This window comes from Cupressus sempervirens, chromosome 6 (genome assembly GCF_028749045.1).
Source record: "Cupressus sempervirens isolate cs-2001-9-10 chromosome 6, ASM2874904v1, whole genome shotgun sequence".
Taxonomy (NCBI): Eukaryota; Viridiplantae; Streptophyta; class Pinopsida; order Cupressales; family Cupressaceae; genus Cupressus; species Cupressus sempervirens.
The window spans coordinates 245,692,116-245,712,169 of NC_143123.1; the positions used below are offsets into that span (position 1 = coordinate 245,692,116).

Here is a 20,054-nt window from a genome sequence, read left to right on the forward strand (position 1 = left end):
TATTATTAAGGCTAAGTTTACTTGCCAGAGGGCATTCAAATCTGAATATCAAGTTTCTCATAAGTAAACTAGAGACTAGAGGGCATTCAAATCTGAATGTCAAGTTTCTCATAAGGAAACCAAAGACTAGAGGGCATTCATAGTTGAATGTCAAGATTCCCAAATGGGATCCTCTTAGAAAGAGATTTGTAGAGAATCTCTTAGAGGCAATATATATATATTGTAGTGGTAAAACATATGCATATATCAGAGATAAGAGACTTGGTAGAGGTGGGATCTCTACCAATAGTGTTACCAAAGATCCCAAAGAGGCCTAAGGGAGAAGCTCTTTCTATGACAATTACCTAATCGAGACGTAGTTCTCACCAGAGGGTTAGGTGATTAGAGAAAGGAACTCTCCTAAAGGATTAGGATGGGTAGTTTGGGTAGTATTTGGATTAGTATTTACTTAAATCTAATGTTGTTAATATGTTTTACATACTATTTTTTGACATTGTACTAGCAAATGGTTGTAGGTCACAGCTTTCGAACCTAATCAGAAAACGGGGACATCACAAGGACTCCCAAATTATTCTAAATGCAATTAGTAAACGCAACACCCTTAACTGGAATTATCAATTCCAAAGTAGAAAACGCCCTTATACTCTTAGACAAGTTTGAGGAGATAAGAATTCGGCATATATAGAGAGAAGGAAATAAGAAAGCAGACATCTTAACCACTAAGGGAGAAAATGGAGAAGATCTCCTTAGTAGAAGACCTTAAGAGAATATTAATTCTACCCAAATCAATAACAAATCAAGGATTTCTAAATGGATCCTACTCTCTTATTCACCTCTTGACACTCTCTTTCCTCTACCTAGCCCGACTCTACTAGCATCAATGTAAAATTTATTAGGCACAGTTGGAATAATTTTATCCCTATTCCCCTCAATTTAAATCTTTGCTCTACAGAATTAGACCGCTATGAATATGCAATCAAGTCAAAGAGTTAATATTACGAGGTAATTGGTAAATGCTTGCTTATTATTAATAGAGACCGAGAGGTCAATTTATACAAAAGAATGAACGTAAAGAATAGAAACATTCTATTCTAGAGAAAGCAAAAAATGAAAGCAAACTAACGCTAAAGATATTTACAAGATAACCATTAACTAATAATAGACGACTTATCTATTATTGTAATACCCTCCCTTAATGGTCAATCTATCGAACACACCAAACTGTCCTCTGAATTTGACAAACTTATCATGACCAAGAGGCTTGGTGAGAATGTCTGCAATCTAATATGAGGTAGGAACATACTGCAGATCTATAGTCTCGTCTTCAACCAGCTGTTGTATGTAATGACAATAAACATCCACATGCTTGGTTCATTCATGGAAGACTAGATTCCGTGCTAAATTGATAACACCTTTGTTATCAACAAACAGAGTAGTCGGTCCTACTGGTGACATCTGCATATCCCCAAGCATCCGACGAAGCCAAACAGCTTCACATCCTGCCTTAACAGTCCCTCTGTATTCAGCCTTTGCAGAAGAGAGAGAAACTGCCTATTGCTTCTTGCTCGTCCATGTAACTGCACCAGATCCCAAAGTGAACACATCCAAATGTTGACTTTTTATCATCAACAGAGCCTGCCCAATCTAAATCTGTGAACCCACTGAGTTTAGGATTAGAACTCCGAGAGTACAGAAGTCCATAATCTGAAGTGCCCTTCACATAACAAAGCACACGCTTTGCTGCCATCCAATGATCAGCCTTAGGAGCTATCATAAAGCATGCAATATAGCTGACTGCGAAGCTGATATCAAACCTAGTAGCAAAGAGGTAGATGAGGCTGCCTACTAGTTGCCTGTATGTAGTATCATCAATGGAAGGAGAATCAGACTTAGATGATAACTTGAGACCTTTCTCCATAGGTGTAGATGTAGGTTTGCAATACTGCATTCGGAATTTGTCTAACAGGGCTCTGACATATTTGGACTAAGAGATGAATATACTAGAAGATTGTTGCCAAACTTCAACACCTAAGCAATAATGCATGAGACCAAGGTCAGTCATATCAAAAGACTGGCATAAGTTCTGTTTGATTTCCTGAATCAAAGATGTCAAACTACCAATGATGATCAGATCATCCACATAGATAACCAGAAGAAGGATGTCACTGTTAGTAATCTTGATGTACAGATTTGAGTCTGAAGTACTCCTCTTGAAACCTTGATCACTAAGGTACTTATCAATCTTGATGTACCATGCCCGAGGGGCCTGCTTCAAGCCATAGATAGCTTCTACCAATCTGAAAACCTGATGGTCTTTACCAGCAACCTTGAAACCAGGAGGTTGTGTCATGTAGACCTCTTCATGGAGATCACCATTCAAGAAAGCACTCTCTACGTCCATCTGATGGACCTCCCAGCCAAACTGTGCTGCCATGGCTAGGACTAATCTGGTGGTGCTCATCTTTGTAGTAGGAGCAAAGGTCTTCTCATAATCAATGCCCTGACACTAAAAAGAACCCTTCGCCACTAAACGAGCTTTGTACTTATCCAAATTACCATCTGATTTGTATTTAATTCTGTAGACCCATTTGCAGCCAATGGGTTTCTTCCCTAGTGGAAGATCAGAAAGGACCCAAGTGTTGTTCTTCGGCAGGCTCTAATGTTCAGATGTCATGGCCTATTCCCACTCTGGAATTCCTTTAGCCTCGAAATATGTTTGAGGTTCAAACACACTGTGAATGTTGGCCATAAGAGCAAAGTTAACAGAATCTGTAGTTTTGCTCTTTTTCCGACCAATTCTCCCATCAATGAGCTCATCATCACGAAGATCAGCAAGTGTCTTAGCCCACCACTTAGGCCAAATAGGAGAAGGACCAACAACAGTACTAGGAGATGCTTGATCAGGAGGATCCTCATTAGAAGAAGCTGGATCAAACTCAGGTGAAGCATCTACAAAGCAAGGTGATCCTGTAGGAGAAGCAGAAGGTGTCAGTACAGGTATCACTGGAATAACTGGAGCTGCATGAGCTACTGGAGCCCTTCCATCAAGTGGACCCAATGAAAGTCGAACTCCCAAATCATGAGCCTGTATAGGCTGGTTTGCTGGATTAGGAACAGGAGAAACAGACATGAATGGTCCTCGCTACTCATCAAAGACTACATCACGGCTGTTTATGAGATGAGATGTCTCAACATCAATCAGGCGGTAGGCTTTGTGAAGACTGCTATATCCAACAAGCATCAGTTTCTGACTCTTGGCATCCAACTTGGTGCGTGAAGCATCAGGGATCCAAACAAAAGCAAGAGAGCCAAAAACCTTTAGGTGACTGATTCTAGGCTTGCAACCTGACCAGGCCTCTTCCAGAGTTTTACCTTTGACTGCCATTGTGGGTGACCAGTTCAACAGATAAACTGCAGTATTAACTGCTTCTGCCCAAAACTGCTTCGAAACATGTCTGTGTTTGAGCATGGAACAAGCCATCTCGATGATTGTCCTGTTCCAAGTTTCAATTACACTGTTCTATTGTGGCATGTGGGGTGTGGTGAATTGGCGTTGGATGCCATGTGTATCCAAGAAGCTGGAGAAAGCATTAGAACAAAATTCCCCCCCATTGTCTAATCTAAGAGTAATAATAGATTTCCCAGACTCTTTTTCAACTAAGGGTTTAAACTTTTGAAATACAGTAAAATCATCGGATTTCTTTTTAAGGAAATACACCCACATTTTTCTACTAAAATCATCTACAAACAACAGAAAATACCTAGACCCAAGAACAGAAGGAGTGGCCACAGGGCCACAGATATCAACATGAACAAGCTGAAGTGCCTAAGAAGCTCGCCAAGAATCGCCACTGGTGAACGGTGTGCGATGTTGCTTCCCAACTTGAATGCGTCACAAACTCCAAGGTGTTGAGTCTAAATCTCTAGCAAACCACGAACAAGCTCATCCCGAGCAAGCTGCGAGAGATAATGCACATTTAAGTGCCCATATCGCTGATGCCAAAGTGTGCTGACAGAAGATCGCCAAGCAGCCATAGCTAAGTCTTGAGAATCACCAAAATTAGTAAGTCTGAAAAGACCATGATCCTCAAGACCTACTACAATAGTAGACTTAGTCGCCCAATTAGTGATGGTGCACTGATGTGAACTGAAGGTGACTACCAAGTGTGGAGAATGTCGCAGCAATTGATTGACTGAGAGTAGATTGAATTCCATCCCTGGAACGTAGTACACATCAAGGAATATGAGATCCCTCCCAACAGACTGAATCTGAATGTTGCCTTTACTAACAACCATGTACTCTTCTCCTCCACCAAAAATATCGGAATCAAAATAAGGCTGGTAGTCAGTAAACCAGTCGCAACGATGAGTGAAATGTCGAGAGGCACCTGAATCAATGTACCAGGCAGACGACTTCACATGATCTGCAGGTCTTTTAGGCATAAAGGCGTAAAAGGCAGATTTCGCCTGCTCAGTGTACTCTGCACTGTTCGCTTTGGGTTGCGAACCTAATTGCTTAGACTGGGCAGCTAAGCGTTTCCGACATTCAACCTTCATGTGACCAAACTTGTGGCAGTAGTTGCATTGAATGTTCTTCTTTCTAGTACCATCAAATGCTGGATCACAAGACTTCAGCTAAGATGGTTGTTGAAACTAGTCCTTATCCTTCTGAGAGGATTTTGCAGCAAAGGCTTGCTCAGTGGAGGTGGAACTGGAGCTGCTACCAAACTGTTGTTTCCACCGATCTTGCTGAAGCAGCAAGGTGCAGAGATCAGTGAACTCCAAATCAACACCAGTAGATGTGATGTTGAGAGTCTTGATAAAATGCTCATAGGATTTTGGTAAAACTCCGAAGAGTGATTACCACAATATCCTCTTCCTCCATCTTGCGACCGATGGCAAGTAGTTGATCACGGATTTCTTGAATCTGATTCAGGTGTGCCTGGAGCGTAGTGTGCTCATCCATGATAGTAGAAAACAGAGTGTTTTTCAAAAAGAAGGCTTTGCTCTTGTCGGAAGTCTCATGAAGACCTTTGAAGTGTGTCCAGATTTTGGCAGTTGTCTTGCCAGATGGAATCTGAGAAAGCTGATCATCAGCCACGAATAATTTGAGAAGCATCACTGCCTCTTGATTATTCGAATCTCATGTATCTTGATCAGGACCCGAAGAAGTCGAACGCTGCGTAACAACCAAAACAAGTTGATCGGTGTTTCGATATTCAAAGATTGCGATGATGTGCTGCTTCCAAGTTCCATAATTGCAACCATTGAATTTGGAATTATGCTCGAGCAGAATATTTGTCAGAGATGCCATGGTACGTTTTTCAATGAAAAAATTTTGAGGCACGTTCTTCGAGGCAAAAATATGGAGGACCCAGAAGAATCAAAGAGAGACCCAAAAGAGAGCTCAAAAAACCTAGAAGGAATTTGCTGTCATTTTTTGGATTTGCTAGCTCGAGTACGTAGGAACATAAGAGTTGGAGACTTTGTTGGTAATGGCTCTTGTTTTAGTTTTTTGCCCCATCCCATCTAGGATTCTTGTTTGTTCTAGTGTTTTCACTAGTGTCTCCGCCTAAACACAACCCCCCCCCCCCCCACCCCCCCCGACTACTAGGGTTCGAGTTTTTCCTCGAAAACGATTTTGGTCTATACATCTCATAGATCTGGTACTATGTCTGTTCAAATAAAATTACATAATGTAAATATAAAGATATTGATAAGAGAGCATATTAAGGAATAGAAATTTGGTGTCTTTCTCAAATGAATGAATATAGCAAATCTTTCTTCAATCATCTGTATGCTCTGTTCTATTCAGTTAAAATGGGGTGACATTAGATTCAGTTATTAATAATTAACGATTTGTGACAAAAACTTATAGTGACACTCTGTATTTCAATTTTAAAAACTCTCCCAAATTTGCACTAGTTATAGCTGTATAAATAGATTGCCAGGAAACGCTTCGACACATAATAGCAAACTGATACATTATAAGTTTTCAATCCTTCTCCCTTAGACTTCAACCTTCTTTCAACCTCCCTCTAAGCACTTAAATCTCCATCCTAACACTTTTTGAAGCATTCTTTTTCAGATTTTGACATGAATTTTTACCACACAAATCACAAGATAGATTCTTGAAGAGAGCTAATAGTGGAATCATCCCCTTGAAACAATGACTCTCCTTAGTTTCCTTTGAACTTTCACTATACTATCTAGAAGATCCTCTCAAAGGTTTGGAGAATGTTTCATCAATGACTATCCCCTATTTTTTGCATGACTAATCAAACAAATCTCCCCTGTTTCCAAACTGACTTTTTGCATAACTAGTTAGACAAAATCAATAAGATTGACCAAAGGATAAGAAAGTCAATGTCACTAATGCCTAACTAGCATAATTTGAAATCTCTTCACTTGCTAGATTAGTCAAACTATCAAACTTTGGAATCAGATTCAAAACAAAGCAAGAATGTTCTTATAAGACAAAAGCAATATAGATTATCAATCATTTGGAACCAAAGACTACAAAATTCAGTTGTAAAAGGAACAATGAAGATTAAAAACCTCTAAAAATGGTTACTTCCTCCCTAAACTGCTTTATTCACCCTAAGAAAATAGATAGCAATAATACTTTGATTAAATTTGCCAAAACAAACACACATAAATAAATTATGAAGGATAAAATCTCGTGAAACTAACCTTCAAAAAGAGCCCTATCTCACTTAAATACCTAAACCACTGACTCTTTTCTCGGTTAGAACCACAACCAACATTTAAAATGATGTTTGAGAGTGACGAATAAGAATGAATATGAAGTCTTACTAAGAAATGCAGATTACCAAGGGAGTGTGTTGAAGTCGGAAGGAAAGCTTCTATATTTAACCATATAAATCCGCAAAAAGCTCACAATGCAAACTTGGCTCAAAGATATAAATGATAGTTGACTTAAACTAACAAGCAAGTAGAGGAAGGATGGCCTTCATTAGTTCTAAAGCACGAAAGGGACAAGTGCGAATAATTGTTCTTAACTTAAAAGAACTTATCTTTGCAAGATACCAACAATGTAATAGTGGTGTATGCCTCTTTTATCTCTATAATCTATATAGGTCTAGTGTCTCGAGCAAAACTAGAGGTTTCCTTCTTCGTTCTTTCCTAGCAATTCTCATTTGAATGAAGACTTCTGTAAATTTTGTCTTTTTTAATAAACTTTCTATTGCATCGGCCTTTTACCGATCCAAAAAAAATATTAAAGTAAATCTCAACATTAAATTAGACTATATAGTGCACTATAGTCACTTGGTGAAAAATTAAAAAGCAACTCAACATTAAAACATAACATAAAGTGCACTATAATGACTTCAGTGATAAATTTAAGTCATAAAGTAACTTTAAAACATAATGTAAAGTGAATTTAAGTTATGTTTTTCAAAATGTGCAACTCAACATTAGAATATAACATCTATTTTTTAAATATGCAATTGAGCTTGGAGAGTCTACTTTTTGGGCACTTAAATGGTCATATCTTTTGACTATCAAGTCCGATTAAGCCCTAAGATATACTGAATCTAAGGGGAAATTGAAAAAAAGAGATTGAACAAAATGAAAAGATTAAAGCAATCCAAACTAACACTCAAAACACAAATAAGGACTTTGAAGGCTTCATAAATCAAGCATAAGCTAATAAAATGGAAAAACAAAAAGGACTTGATGAAAGTCTTCAGTAAAAGGATTCACTATGCGAATTGGGAACGACTAGTTGATCAATGTTGGCCAATTAAATAGTGAAATATCTCAGAGATATGTGAAACTTAGTTGAAATTGTTTTGTACTCTTACCTCCATTTTGTAATCACAAAATGAAGGACATTGCATCTACAACTTTTCCCTCACCATCACCTAGCTGCAATACATCCTCTTCCTGAATAATGCCATGAGAAGCAAATTTGATCTTTCCTCATCTGGTTTTTACTCTTTGTTCGAGATCTTGTAACTTGTAATCCCATTGCATTTAGTTCTTCTCTAGCCTATTGTTGTTTGTACTTCTCAATTTTTGGCTTACATTGTTTAAGCACCTTATTGACCAACTTATAAGCAATTTTTGAAGCATCTTGTTATTGCTTTGAAATTGCCAACAACATATGCATAAGAGGTTGAAAAATGAGTATCACCCTTGTTTATGGTCATAACCATAATAGTCTCGATAGCTCCATAAATATCTACATGGTGCTTTTCCCAAATTGTGCTCAAGAAATGTTGTAACATGGTACAAATTAAATCATATAATCCTAGGTCAAGCAGAAGATTGCACGATCTGATTTGAGCAAATGACTTTAGCATGTAAGCCCTTTTAGGGAAATGATGACTACTAATATCGTCAAGATTTTGAAAACTATCAACAAAGTGTTGAGCTACCTACCTCATTATGTCTTCTTCATAGGGTTCTTGCAGTGTTAAAATTCTTAGGACCTCCATCAGGCAAGAAGTAACTAGAAGCCTTCCCTCACACTTTGAATGCTTCAATCACTTGTGATGACTCAACCCAATTACTGTAGAAATAAGAGCAGTCTACAATGAATTGGGGGTGTTGCTTTACCATGCTCAAACATCCTTCCAATTGGATCAAGGTGAAGAAAACCTTTTCCTTGTTTATAAATTCTAACCCAGCTTGCTAGCTATCTCATAAAGCTCTTTTGCCAAACTATTTTTTGATGCCATTTTTAAATATGAAAAAATCAGTGTACTATTGCTTTAAACTGAAAAGTAATTTCCTGTGAGCCTCTTTAATCAGGAGCCAAGTTGTCAAACCTCTCAACCAACTGGTCTACAAACTCTTGGTAGGAGTCAATCCAATCATGATGCAAGGATACTAAACCAATGGTACCACCAGTCATGGGCTACACCAGCTACATGCAACATAGCAAACCTGATAGCATCCACCTCAGGCATAGGGCGCAATGAAAGATTGTGTCAAGCTTGTATATCCAAGCTCTAGTTGTCATTCTCCCACTCTCATCAAAGTATGTCATAGTCAATTGCTAGTTGTCTGACTAATTCATTATTAACCGTATTCTCACATCAAGTCTGCCTCCAAAATGTTCTCTCCTCAGAATTGTGAATCTATCAGAGTAAAATTGTTGCTTAGCATTCTGAGGTAATGCATCCCACTTAGCATGTGTTGTCAGCAAAAGATCCTGTCTCATCTACAATACTAGTCCCCTCTATCTCAAGCCTCAAGAAAGTAGGGTGTTCTGGCCTGTTATGAGTACCGTAGGATCTACCGTGTCATCTGGTCTAGACCTATGAGAACTAACTAAAATACTCCTCGGCCCCCTCTCTTTACTCCAGCTTCACGTTAATGAAATACGTTGTACTATATCATAGAGTTGCTGCAGTATATTAGCAAACCAGTGTTGATCAACTGCCAATTCGCGTTGTCCATCTGCAATATTCTTGAACAAATCTCTAGCCTCTCTCTTTTCATCATTATAAGAATTACTAGCATTCCTATCATCCAGAGTGTCAAACTAAATATCAATATCACCTTCACCTAGTGGTGAGGTTCTCCCTCTACAAGTGCAATGAACACTTAGTATGAATCTGTATTGCTGCATATGTAAACCCAGTTTCCCAAAGGATGGAAGGAAACCTCTATGATGCCACTGTAAAGAGCCTATCTCTTAGGCTGTAGAGCTCTGATATGAATTTTTGAAATATATTGTTTTGTAGTTTTTTTTGGTTTTCTAAAATATGTCTTTTTGCTTTTTCAGAATTTGAGAAGAAATAAGTACAATGCATAGGAATATAATTTCAATCTTTCAAACTCCCTTAGTTTATTGTGCAATAACATGCAAATATATACAATGATAACTGACGGAATTATACACACTTGATTTCATAATTGTAATGGAACCAAGTAATGCTCCAAGCTTAGCATTGAACGACTCTATACAATTTACAGCAACTATAATCAATGGCGTTGGCTCTCCATAGGTAAATACAAATCCTTAAAAGTAGATGCAGAACTTTCTCAAACTCCAACGTGAGTTGTATATGCAATGCCGCTTCCATAACTCATTGCCATTAACACACGTTCACCATAATTCTTAGCCGTTTCTTCTCAAACCTAGCTACAGAAATAATGTCACCCTTCAATGTGGATTGATTCAGCTACACAGTCCCAAATTACAGCAGTGATAAGGCACAACTCATTGGTATAAATGTTTACCAACACAAAGTGCAAAGGCTGGAAGAATTACCAATTCTTTTGGCTTCAGAATTTACCAAACCCTTGGATACACAAAACAACAAATGCCATAGAATGAATCAAATCCTTCTCTAAATGTTTTCTTTATAAAATAATGAGGCCAAGAAAGCTTCTCCCTTACACCAAACAGTTAGTGCCTTCATTCCCACACTTTTCAATCAAATGACTTTAATTTTGGTTGTATATTCAAACTTTTAAAATATAACTCCATCTCTTTTTACAATTAAACTTGACTTAGGCTTAGAGTTAATTAATTAAGTAAAACATAATTAATAACTTTTTCATTATATTATAAGCACAAGAAATTGTTGGGTATTCATCCAAATGCAATAATAGCCTGACCAAAAGCATCTCCCAAATGCACTGCTAAAAATATAAACTTGCCTAACTGACTTACTATAAATAGCAAGTCAACCACCATAGTCACTCAAAACAAACCATTAGCTCACGAGGGTCACAATGATGAGCTAACATAACCAAGCTCCTGAATCCTACTAAAAAGGGGATAACACAGAAGTTGAGTTCATACATTTAGCTTAAGCTAAATGGATTTAGTTGATCTGCAAAGCCTAACTGGCCAGTAGAAAAATTAGCATTTTATGTTGCATAAATATTCTATATTAGTTTTGATGATATTATTTTAGCCTAGAGTATTTTGGTACTTTTCTTTTATTGTGGACAGGGAACCCTAATAAAACCCTACTTGTTGACCAAAATAGATTTCAAAAAACTATGCAATCCATTTCATACCAGTACCAAACCTTGTAAACTCCCATAACTATTTCTGTTCTTATTAAAATACAAATTGTTTATTAAATGAAAAAACAAACACATATATCCACAATGCTGTTAGGAAGCCTGAACAGAAACAGAAAACCTATAGTTTATTGAGTAATCCAGATAAATTACCCTTCCCCAATAATCACAGTTGAAACACTTATTTCAGGATAGAAACAATACATGTGAATTCACCATGAAAGATATAAAAAGAATACCTCGTCCATAAACAATCGTAGGAAAGATGAAGGAAACGAAATCAATTTGTTCCTGTAAAGCTCACCATTCAAAGGTGATGAAATGGACATCTGCATTTGCAGCCAACTCATTAAAGCTGCAACAGGCTTTAGATTGCCTGATTCAACTGCAGAGTTCTGCTGAGTGACACTGATTTTAGAATATATTTCCAGAGTAGAATCATCACAAGAAATAGAATTTTTAGGAATCCCCATATCTTCTCTCATCATAATAAAAGAGCATTTGAACAAAAGAAAGACAGCACGACTCTGTAAATGCCTTTTACAGATATTAAACTCTCTGCTGCAATGATCTGATCTTGAAGTCCAGAATGGAGATCCCTGTAAAGAGCTCTCATGAATTTTACTTGAAGGCAATGGATGGCAAAGTAGATCTGCAGCATGTTCCCAAAGCAAGTCCAGCCACAGCACAAAGAAGGAAGGGCTTTGTAGAAAACAATGGCTAAGTCTAATCATTAACATCTGCACCACAAACAAAAGGTTATTCAATATAATCAATATCCCCGCCTTACAATACAAAGAAACTAGACAATCAGTAATTTTGTTCTGGTGATAGTAAATCTTAGGCTTTTCATATGGCATATCTCTAAATAAGCAACATCCTGAAAGCTTTAAAGCATCCAAAAGTACTCTCAAAAGTGAGGCTAACATAAAGGCCACAATTGATGTATAAAAATCACTGCGGCCATGCATGATATTTATTAGTTCCTTCTAACCTTTGCAATGAATATGCCAAAAAATCTCAACTCGCCTCAATAAGAAAGAAATATGAATGCAACATAGCAAATGAAACGAATTACAAGAACATAACTCAGCCAAGCCCTCCAAGGATTCAACAACCAATGTAGTAAGACTGAAAATCAGACAACCAAGAATTCGCAGCTTATAACTAGCAGTTAAAGAAAAGCTATGACATAAATCACAAACTGAGCACATGACACTTAAATCAAATACAAACTAGTCTAATTGCAGCAACAAGAAACACCAGTGACACTGGAAGCAGAACCCAATCTATGCATTCCCTAATAGCATAGACAGACATTCTCCAATATATACTTGGATCAAGTTTACTGACCAGCATACAAACTGAATCAACTACCAATTTGCCTCCTAGACACAAGGATGTAATTACAAAAAAAAATATTATGTAAGCCAAGAGAGGTGCGTATAATTATACAGCTAACATTAAAAAAGAGAGAGGATTATTGAGTATTTATACTATAAAAGAGAGAGGATTATTGAGTATTTATACTATACAAAGTGAAATTTGAATATAAACATCAGAAATCAAATATAAATTAGTGGTAAGTGACACACAATTCAGCAAATAACAGATAATTGTTAACATTGATTTGAAACCTAATGTTTACAGATTATAATATACCCTTGTCAACCGAACAAATTGTAAGTAAAACCCTCTTGGAAATTGGCATAGTTTTGACCTTATTTATCAAAATTTCTTGGTCAATTTAGCATCCCACACAATCTACAAAAAACGTAGATATGATGTGTCTTTGGTAAGCAAGTTAATTACTCCTATTAATCTAGTATTTATATAATCTAGATCCATCAGATAATTCATGATATAATAATATTCAACAGAAGAATCTGCATTTGAGGGTGGAGACCCTGGAAAACATTAAGTGCAGCACAACTCATTTGGATCAAAGAGATAGTGAACCACAGGAATTAGGTTGAACCCAATAGAGATTTTGGTGGACGGTCATGCAACTGACTTGCAAATCCTTTGTTTACATGCATTGATGCAAACACCAGTAAAACTATCTAGTTTCTCATTCCCTGGAAACTTTCCCCAAAGATAGAACTGAGGAAAACATGTAGGATAAATTTAAACTTTTACAACATCATTTCAGACCCAAAAATAAAGGTTAACATTACGGCTTAGATTCTTACCTATAGTTCAAACTTCAAATCAATCTGTTTCATAAGATTCTTATTTAAAATGCCTAAGTGTCTTTCAGCTTTCCTTTTTCTCATGCTAATGTTTCATATAATTTAATAAATAATATCCAGAGTTGAGAATAACCTGGCCAAGAATGTCTCTATTGGTGCGAAACTCTACTTTTTTTATTGGAGTTCCTCCCTCCTGTTGCCAACTCTGCCACTCTACTCTCAACAAATCTTTTGACACAATAAAGCCAACATATGTTTAATTCTATCCGACATGAGCCTATGTAAGTCTCCTATATGCAATGCAAGCTCATATAAACATACCTCTAGAATCCATATCAAGTTATTGCATATGATCCATGGTTAGACATGGTCAGATTGATAGATTGAACAATGGACAGTTTGAGAGGTAGTCGTCCCATTGGTTCTGATGTTCAGGCCCAAGTCTACTCTAGGTGTCTACCTTTTACTTCAGCAAGAGTCTTGTTATAGTGCAGAGTTCTGTATTAATTCAGCAGCAGCCATAAATCAAATGAGGTCAAGGAAAAAGTAATCTGCTTAAGTTTAGGACAATATAATATTGTTTATGTTTTACTTTCCCACTATTCAATTTTACAGTGCTGGTTAGGCGGTGCCTTGCAATTGCAGTGGCCCCACCAGTCAAGCCAGCATGTATTCCCTCTTGCTTTGACTTTCAGATGCCCAATTATTATGTGACAGATGGGAGATATTACTAACTCTGCAGGTATTCAAACAACCCTCTCTCTATCTTCTTTAGATATTCAATTTCAAAACCAACAATGTGTGGCTCTTTATCTTTTGTTGTCCATCAACCTTCAGCATAAATCCTTATGCACAGCTACTCAAGATTCTAGAGCCCCCCAGATTAATCAACTCCTTTCAAAACATCCAAGAGACCAATAGCTGGAAACAAAATTTAAATATTCTTAATTCTCACATTGATGCTAATAGACCTGTGAGACATCTATCATAGCTTCTACAGTCTACCTCAATATTCCCCCTAAACATCATGCTCCTATTTCTTTCCTAGTTCCAACAATACAATCCAACTTACTCTCATTGACTTAAATCTTATCCTCTCTGAGCACATGTTCAAGCATTGGGACTTAAATCTTATCCTCTCTGAGCACATGTTCAAGCATTGGGGCAAATGTATATAACATTTTTCCCTACTACAAGCGTTAATTTGGCCTTGGACGTTAGGTGTGATACTAGTGAGGGTATCCCTCCCAGTCCTCACCCTTTCCCAGTGACAAGTATCAGAGCTTGAACTGGTTCTTTCGCAGTGGTCAATGATGGCACTGGTGACTTTTCCACTTCTAGTCCAATCATTGATACTTGAAGACCTTAGTGTTCATCTATGGCTATTCTTTGTGATCTTTCTTCCCCTTTCTTGGCCATTTCTACCTATTTACTTGTAATGTCACCTATCCCAAGCTAAAGTTTTCAAAGGTGATATATTTTTTGTATAGGTAAAAGGCCATGAGGCCCCAAATTGTGTTTAGATTAAGAAAACCATCTCAATTTGGCAACAAAGATTAGAAATGGATAGGTATCCTTGGTGTAGCCCTTACATAAACATCTCAGATAAATTTAGCCAGTTAGCGCATGTTTTTTATTTCCAACTTTATAGCTTTACTCTTAATAATTCCTTGCAAATATAACCTAAAAATTTAACTTGGCTACGATCAAGTTGTTAGAACGAAAAAATGAAACTTATCTCCTCTTAATTTTAAAATCAAATAGAATATAAGGAAAAATTTAGAATAACCAAAAATCGGTCACTTATTATCATTAAACTTTCATGATATTAGCTAAATTGATCAATCATACAACTTATACACAGACAATGGACATACATAACCTATCAAAAGATAGACATAAATTGATCATACATACAACTTAACATGTTTATTTTTACCGGCACAGTTCTCAACCATTTTGCTTCGAGAGTAAGTGTCTAACTTATAATATTGGCTTGTCTTATTAGAATCTCTTCTCCATCTACTCTTTTGTTAGCGAGATTATCTGCTTCTCTATTAACTTCTCTATAGATATGTTTTATGATTGTTTCTTCAAATCGGTCAACAATGACTAAAGCATATTCAAGTTTCGGATTTAGGATCCAGTTTGGGGTCTTTCTTTTTCTTAATGCATTTAGGATAACTTGTGAGTCTCCTTTCATAACTAATTTGTTAATACCTATCTCTCTACTTAGAGTCAAGCCTTCTATCAGAGCCTCTAATTTGGCTAAGTTATTGGACATTACTCCTAAAGGTTTGGCACATTTAATTAGGCAAGATCCAGTATCTGAACAAATAATACACCCTAAGTTTGTTGGACCTGGATTACCTCTATAGACCCCATCTAAATTTAACTTTGACCATCCTACAGTAGGAAGTTCCCACTTACATTCTTTCTTAGTTATCTTGTTGTATTTTTTGTATATCATTGGAGGGTTAATTAGTTTAAACCAATTTATACGCATATCTGTATCCCAGTCTGAAAATGAACCTTCCTCCTTATATGAGTTTCTGAGATTATTGTTAGCTACCTCAATAATACAAGCCTCCACGTTATTAAAAATAAGATATTAGATCCATCTTTTCATTACAGAAAATTCCCATATGAGTATGGAAGGTATTTTCCATTAATTATTGTAAACCTTAGCACAACCATGTTTCGGCCAACTTTTGAAAAAGTTTAATAGGTTATCAGAGAGAGTGTTTGCCGATTTAACTTCTTACATAACCAATACCAGCAATTCTTAGCAAATGGGCAAGCATAAACCAAGTGTTCAAACGTTTCAGATTCTTTTCCACAAAGTGGACATCTAGATGGTCCTTCAAAACCCATCTTGGTGAACCTATCTGCTATTAGAATTCTCATTTGAAAAGCAGCCCAAAGGAAGATACCTACTTTTGAGAGACATGAGGGATCCCAACATAGATTTAGAGGGATGTCAATCTTATCCCATTGTTGAGAGTTAATTATTTTTTCATAACCTAGTTTGACTTCATAATTTCTGTCTTTCGAGGCTCTCCAAATTAATTTATCTTTTCTTTCTTTATGGTTTGCCTGCCTATTTTTTAAAAATTGATTACAAATGTACTTTTCCTATGATGAAAGTGGAGTTTCATCTAAGGTTTTCCATTGCCATCCTCCATACTGATTATTGTTAATTTTAATCTTATAATCACTCACATTCTTAACCCACAGAGATGATAGCGTACTTTTTATGTTTATAGGTAGATTTACACTATTTGGAGATGGGAGCCCATCCCAAGAATCTCCCAAATAAAGCATCTTTCCCTAAACCGATATCCCAAGTTAAGTTATTAGCTATTGTTGGCTGGTAATACACTATAAAGTTCCAAATTCTTGAACCTTTTGGAGGATTTTTTGTGTTGAACAAAGACAGAGGATTACTATTATTTAAATATTTATGATAGAAAATTTTGAACCATTTACTATTATGTTCTTTAAACATTCTCCAAATAAGTTTTGCCCCTAGCGCCTCATTTTGCCAACTCAAATTTTTTGTGCCTAGGCCTCCAAAATCTTTAGGTCTACATATATTATCCCATTTTATCAGAGCTTGTTTTTTCTTATCTTCAGTTCCTTGCCAAAAGAAGTTTTAAGTTTAATATCTAATGTTCATTTTACACCTTTAGGTAGGGGAAGACATTACATATGATATGTGGGGATGGCTGATAGTACTGCTTTCATCATAGTCATTCTTTTCTAGCTTTATTTAAACTTCTCCCTTTCCAACATCCCATTTTTTTATCCATTTTTTCTAAAATCGTATCCCAAGCTTTACTTTAATGCCTTTTTCAAGTTAAATACCAAGGTATTTGCATGGAAAAGTTCCTTTTCTAAATTCCATTATTCTACAAATTTCTCTCCATCTCCTCTTTGGTATTAATAAAGAAAATTTCTGATTTGTTAGTATTTGTTTTTGACCAAATACTTCCATCTTGCATATAGTGATTTATTATTTGCTTAAAATTTCGAGCTTCTTCCAAAGTGCTTTCTCCTAGTAGAATTGTATCACTTGCAAATTGTTGATGTGTTATTTTAGATACCTCCTCAGTTACTATGATTCCTCTAATTTTTCTTTCAGTTTGAGCCTTTATTATAGCTCTGTCAAAAATTGCTGACATAATAATAAAGAGAAGAAGGTGATATAGGATCCCCTTGTCTGATACCTTTAGAATTGCTAAAAAAAGCCTTCAGGAGTGCCATTTATGAGAAGGGTTTGGTGTCAAAATGATGTTATTTATTAAATTGACCCATTGCCAAGAGAATCCAAAAGCTTCAAGTGTTTTCCATAAGAATCTCCAATCCACTTTATCATAGGCTTTTTGGATATCTAGCTTCATTTGCATACAAGATTTCTTATTAATTTCAACAAAATGGACAATTTTTTGGATTATGATAATAATGTTAAGAATTGACCTCTTAGGAAAAAAACCTGTCTGTTCCTCTGAAATGAGCTTTGGTAGTACTTTTTTAAGTTTGTTAGCTAGTGCTTTTGAAAGTTGTAAGAATTTTCCTTAGGGCAATATTCACCCAAGATCAAGGAACTCAAACACAAGCACAATAGTAGACCAAGAGTATGATCGGAATATCGATATGTATTCGATTCAATGTGAAAGTACACTAGGAGTGCCTATATATAAAGGCCTCTGGAATGCTTCTAGAAGGCAAAGGAATCAACAACATCATAAGCCATACAACCAGGCACATGTCCACCAGATATGGGTTATCCTCCATTAAGCACAGGAGTAAGCGCGATGATGAGAGGATAAGCCTACAAAGGTGTAGCATGCAAAATAATGTTGTAGACACCATGTGCTAAATTAGGAGTGCGAATAACTGTGTTGTCTACATGACAACTCAGTTAATGATGCAAACTCCAGTGTTGTAGACACCATGTGCTAAATTAGAGTTGTTTACTTCTGTGTTGTCAACATGACAACTCATGAAAGTACACAAACTCCTAAGTGTCTCACAAAATAAATAATAAAATAATGCATTAACCTAAGTAAACTTAAGTGTAAATAGTAAATACGTATTTACACCAACACCCCCCCTTAAGTGCAACTTAGGGGAATGCCCTTAAGCTTACGAAAACTAGGATGAAATGCATAATGGGTCCCAGCTACTAGGCCATGTTAGGTACCCATGTATATAATGAAATGCAATCTCTCATAAAGAGGAGAAAGAGGGAAAACCTCATGGGAAAAACCCTCCCCCAAAAAGAGAGATGAAAAGACAAGATGCATGGATGGATGGAGTAATCAAGACACCCCATTATGACATACATCAACTATATACAATAGTGAAGTATGAGAAGAACAAAACCTCATAAGAGGAAAATGTTCCCCCCCATAAGAGAGAAGAGAAAGAGAGACAAGGTAGTCCCCCCCACCAAATAAAGAATGTCGATCAGTGAAAGCCGCTCCAAGGTAGAAGCTAGTCCAAGAGTGTTGAATTATGTTCCTCCCCTTTGAAAGAAACAATGGCAAAGGTACAATCTCAAAGATGTATGTTGGCCCTGAAACCTACTCAATTGTCCCTGTGTCAATGCTGATGGTCGCCCCTTCCAACAGTGCTGAAAAGAACGAATGCAGATCTAGCAAGGATGTCTATAGAACTTGTCCCAATGAACCATTTGTCTCCTCAACTAATAAAGAGACCTTCTGCAACTATTGTACATAAGGATCCACAATCACGTCAACCTGTAAAGATTGATCATGTAGAGAATGGACATGAGGGTCAGAGTGAGCCCTCACAACAACTGTAGAAAGATCATCTTCATCAAAGAGAAGATGTAAATCATCAATGATGTCTCCCAAGTCCGCTATGTGTGACTCCTTAAACAAACCTGAAATGTCTACTATGTAGTCATCCCCTGTTGTTGGAGCTGGAAGACAAGGTGTACCCTATTGTGTTGGACCTATCACTATGGCAATGTATGCATGTGGACTATGTTGATGTCGTGACTTCTCGCTGCAACTGTCGATAGAACCTCACATATCTGAATTTGTTGAGGCACTATCGCTAGTGTCACTATCAGTTTCCACAATCTATGATGTGTGGAGAGGATTAGAGGATAAGTTGCGTGAACTTTCCTCAAAGTGTACATCCTTCTCCACATTAATCTCATGTGTCTTAGGATCCATAAGTTTGTATGCTTTAACACCGTCTTCATATCCGATGAAAGTACAAGGCATAGGTGGTGTTGCCTTGCATCCCCTGGAAGATAGGTTTGCCCATGTTGGACAACCGAAGACTCTGAAGTGACACACAACTGGTTTTCTGCTGCACCATGCCTCAAAAGGAGTCTTACCATCTAAGGCATTATGAGGAGACTTGTTAAGTATGTGAGTGGCACTACTTATAGCTTCGACTTCTAGTGTAGGATCAAGAGACTTGGCTTGTATCATGCAACTTGCCATAGACTTAAGAGTTTGTATCCTCAGTGCTGCAACATCTGTCTTGTGCGGACTGAATGCTGGTGGGTTTTGGAGATCAATTCCCTCAAGTTTGCAAAAGTCTTTAAGTCTTCTGTCCACATATCTATTTCCATTGTCCATCCATAGAACCTTGACGGCTTTCCTTGAATTCTGTTCAACATGAATCTTAAAGGCTTGAAGCTTGTCCAACACTTCATTCTTGTGATGAAGAAAGTAGACCCATGTGTAGTGTGAAAAGTTATCAACAAAAGTAAGGATGTAGCGACCCTGGCTGACTAATGTCACTGCAAAAGGACCTGCTAGTACCATATGAACCAACTGAAGAACAACTAGTGCTCTTGAAGAC

At 36.9% G+C, this 20,054-nt stretch overlaps 1 protein-coding gene across 2 annotated transcripts in view; it reads right to left on the reverse strand.

Moving 5' to 3' along the window:
• LOC149552165 (golgin) overlaps positions 1–20,054 on the reverse strand; it is a 268,394-nt gene that overhangs the window by 174,125 nt on the left and 74,215 nt on the right. For both annotated transcript variants that reach the window (XR_016352869.1, XM_089787651.1), the window contains exon 7: positions 11,253–11,753. Coding sequence is in view for 1 of the 2 variants with exons in the window: in XM_089787651.1 (XP_089643777.1) it covers positions 11,253–11,753 (501 nt within the window). In the remaining variant the exon portion in view is untranslated. The remainder of the gene's footprint in view (positions 1–11,252; positions 11,754–20,054) is intronic.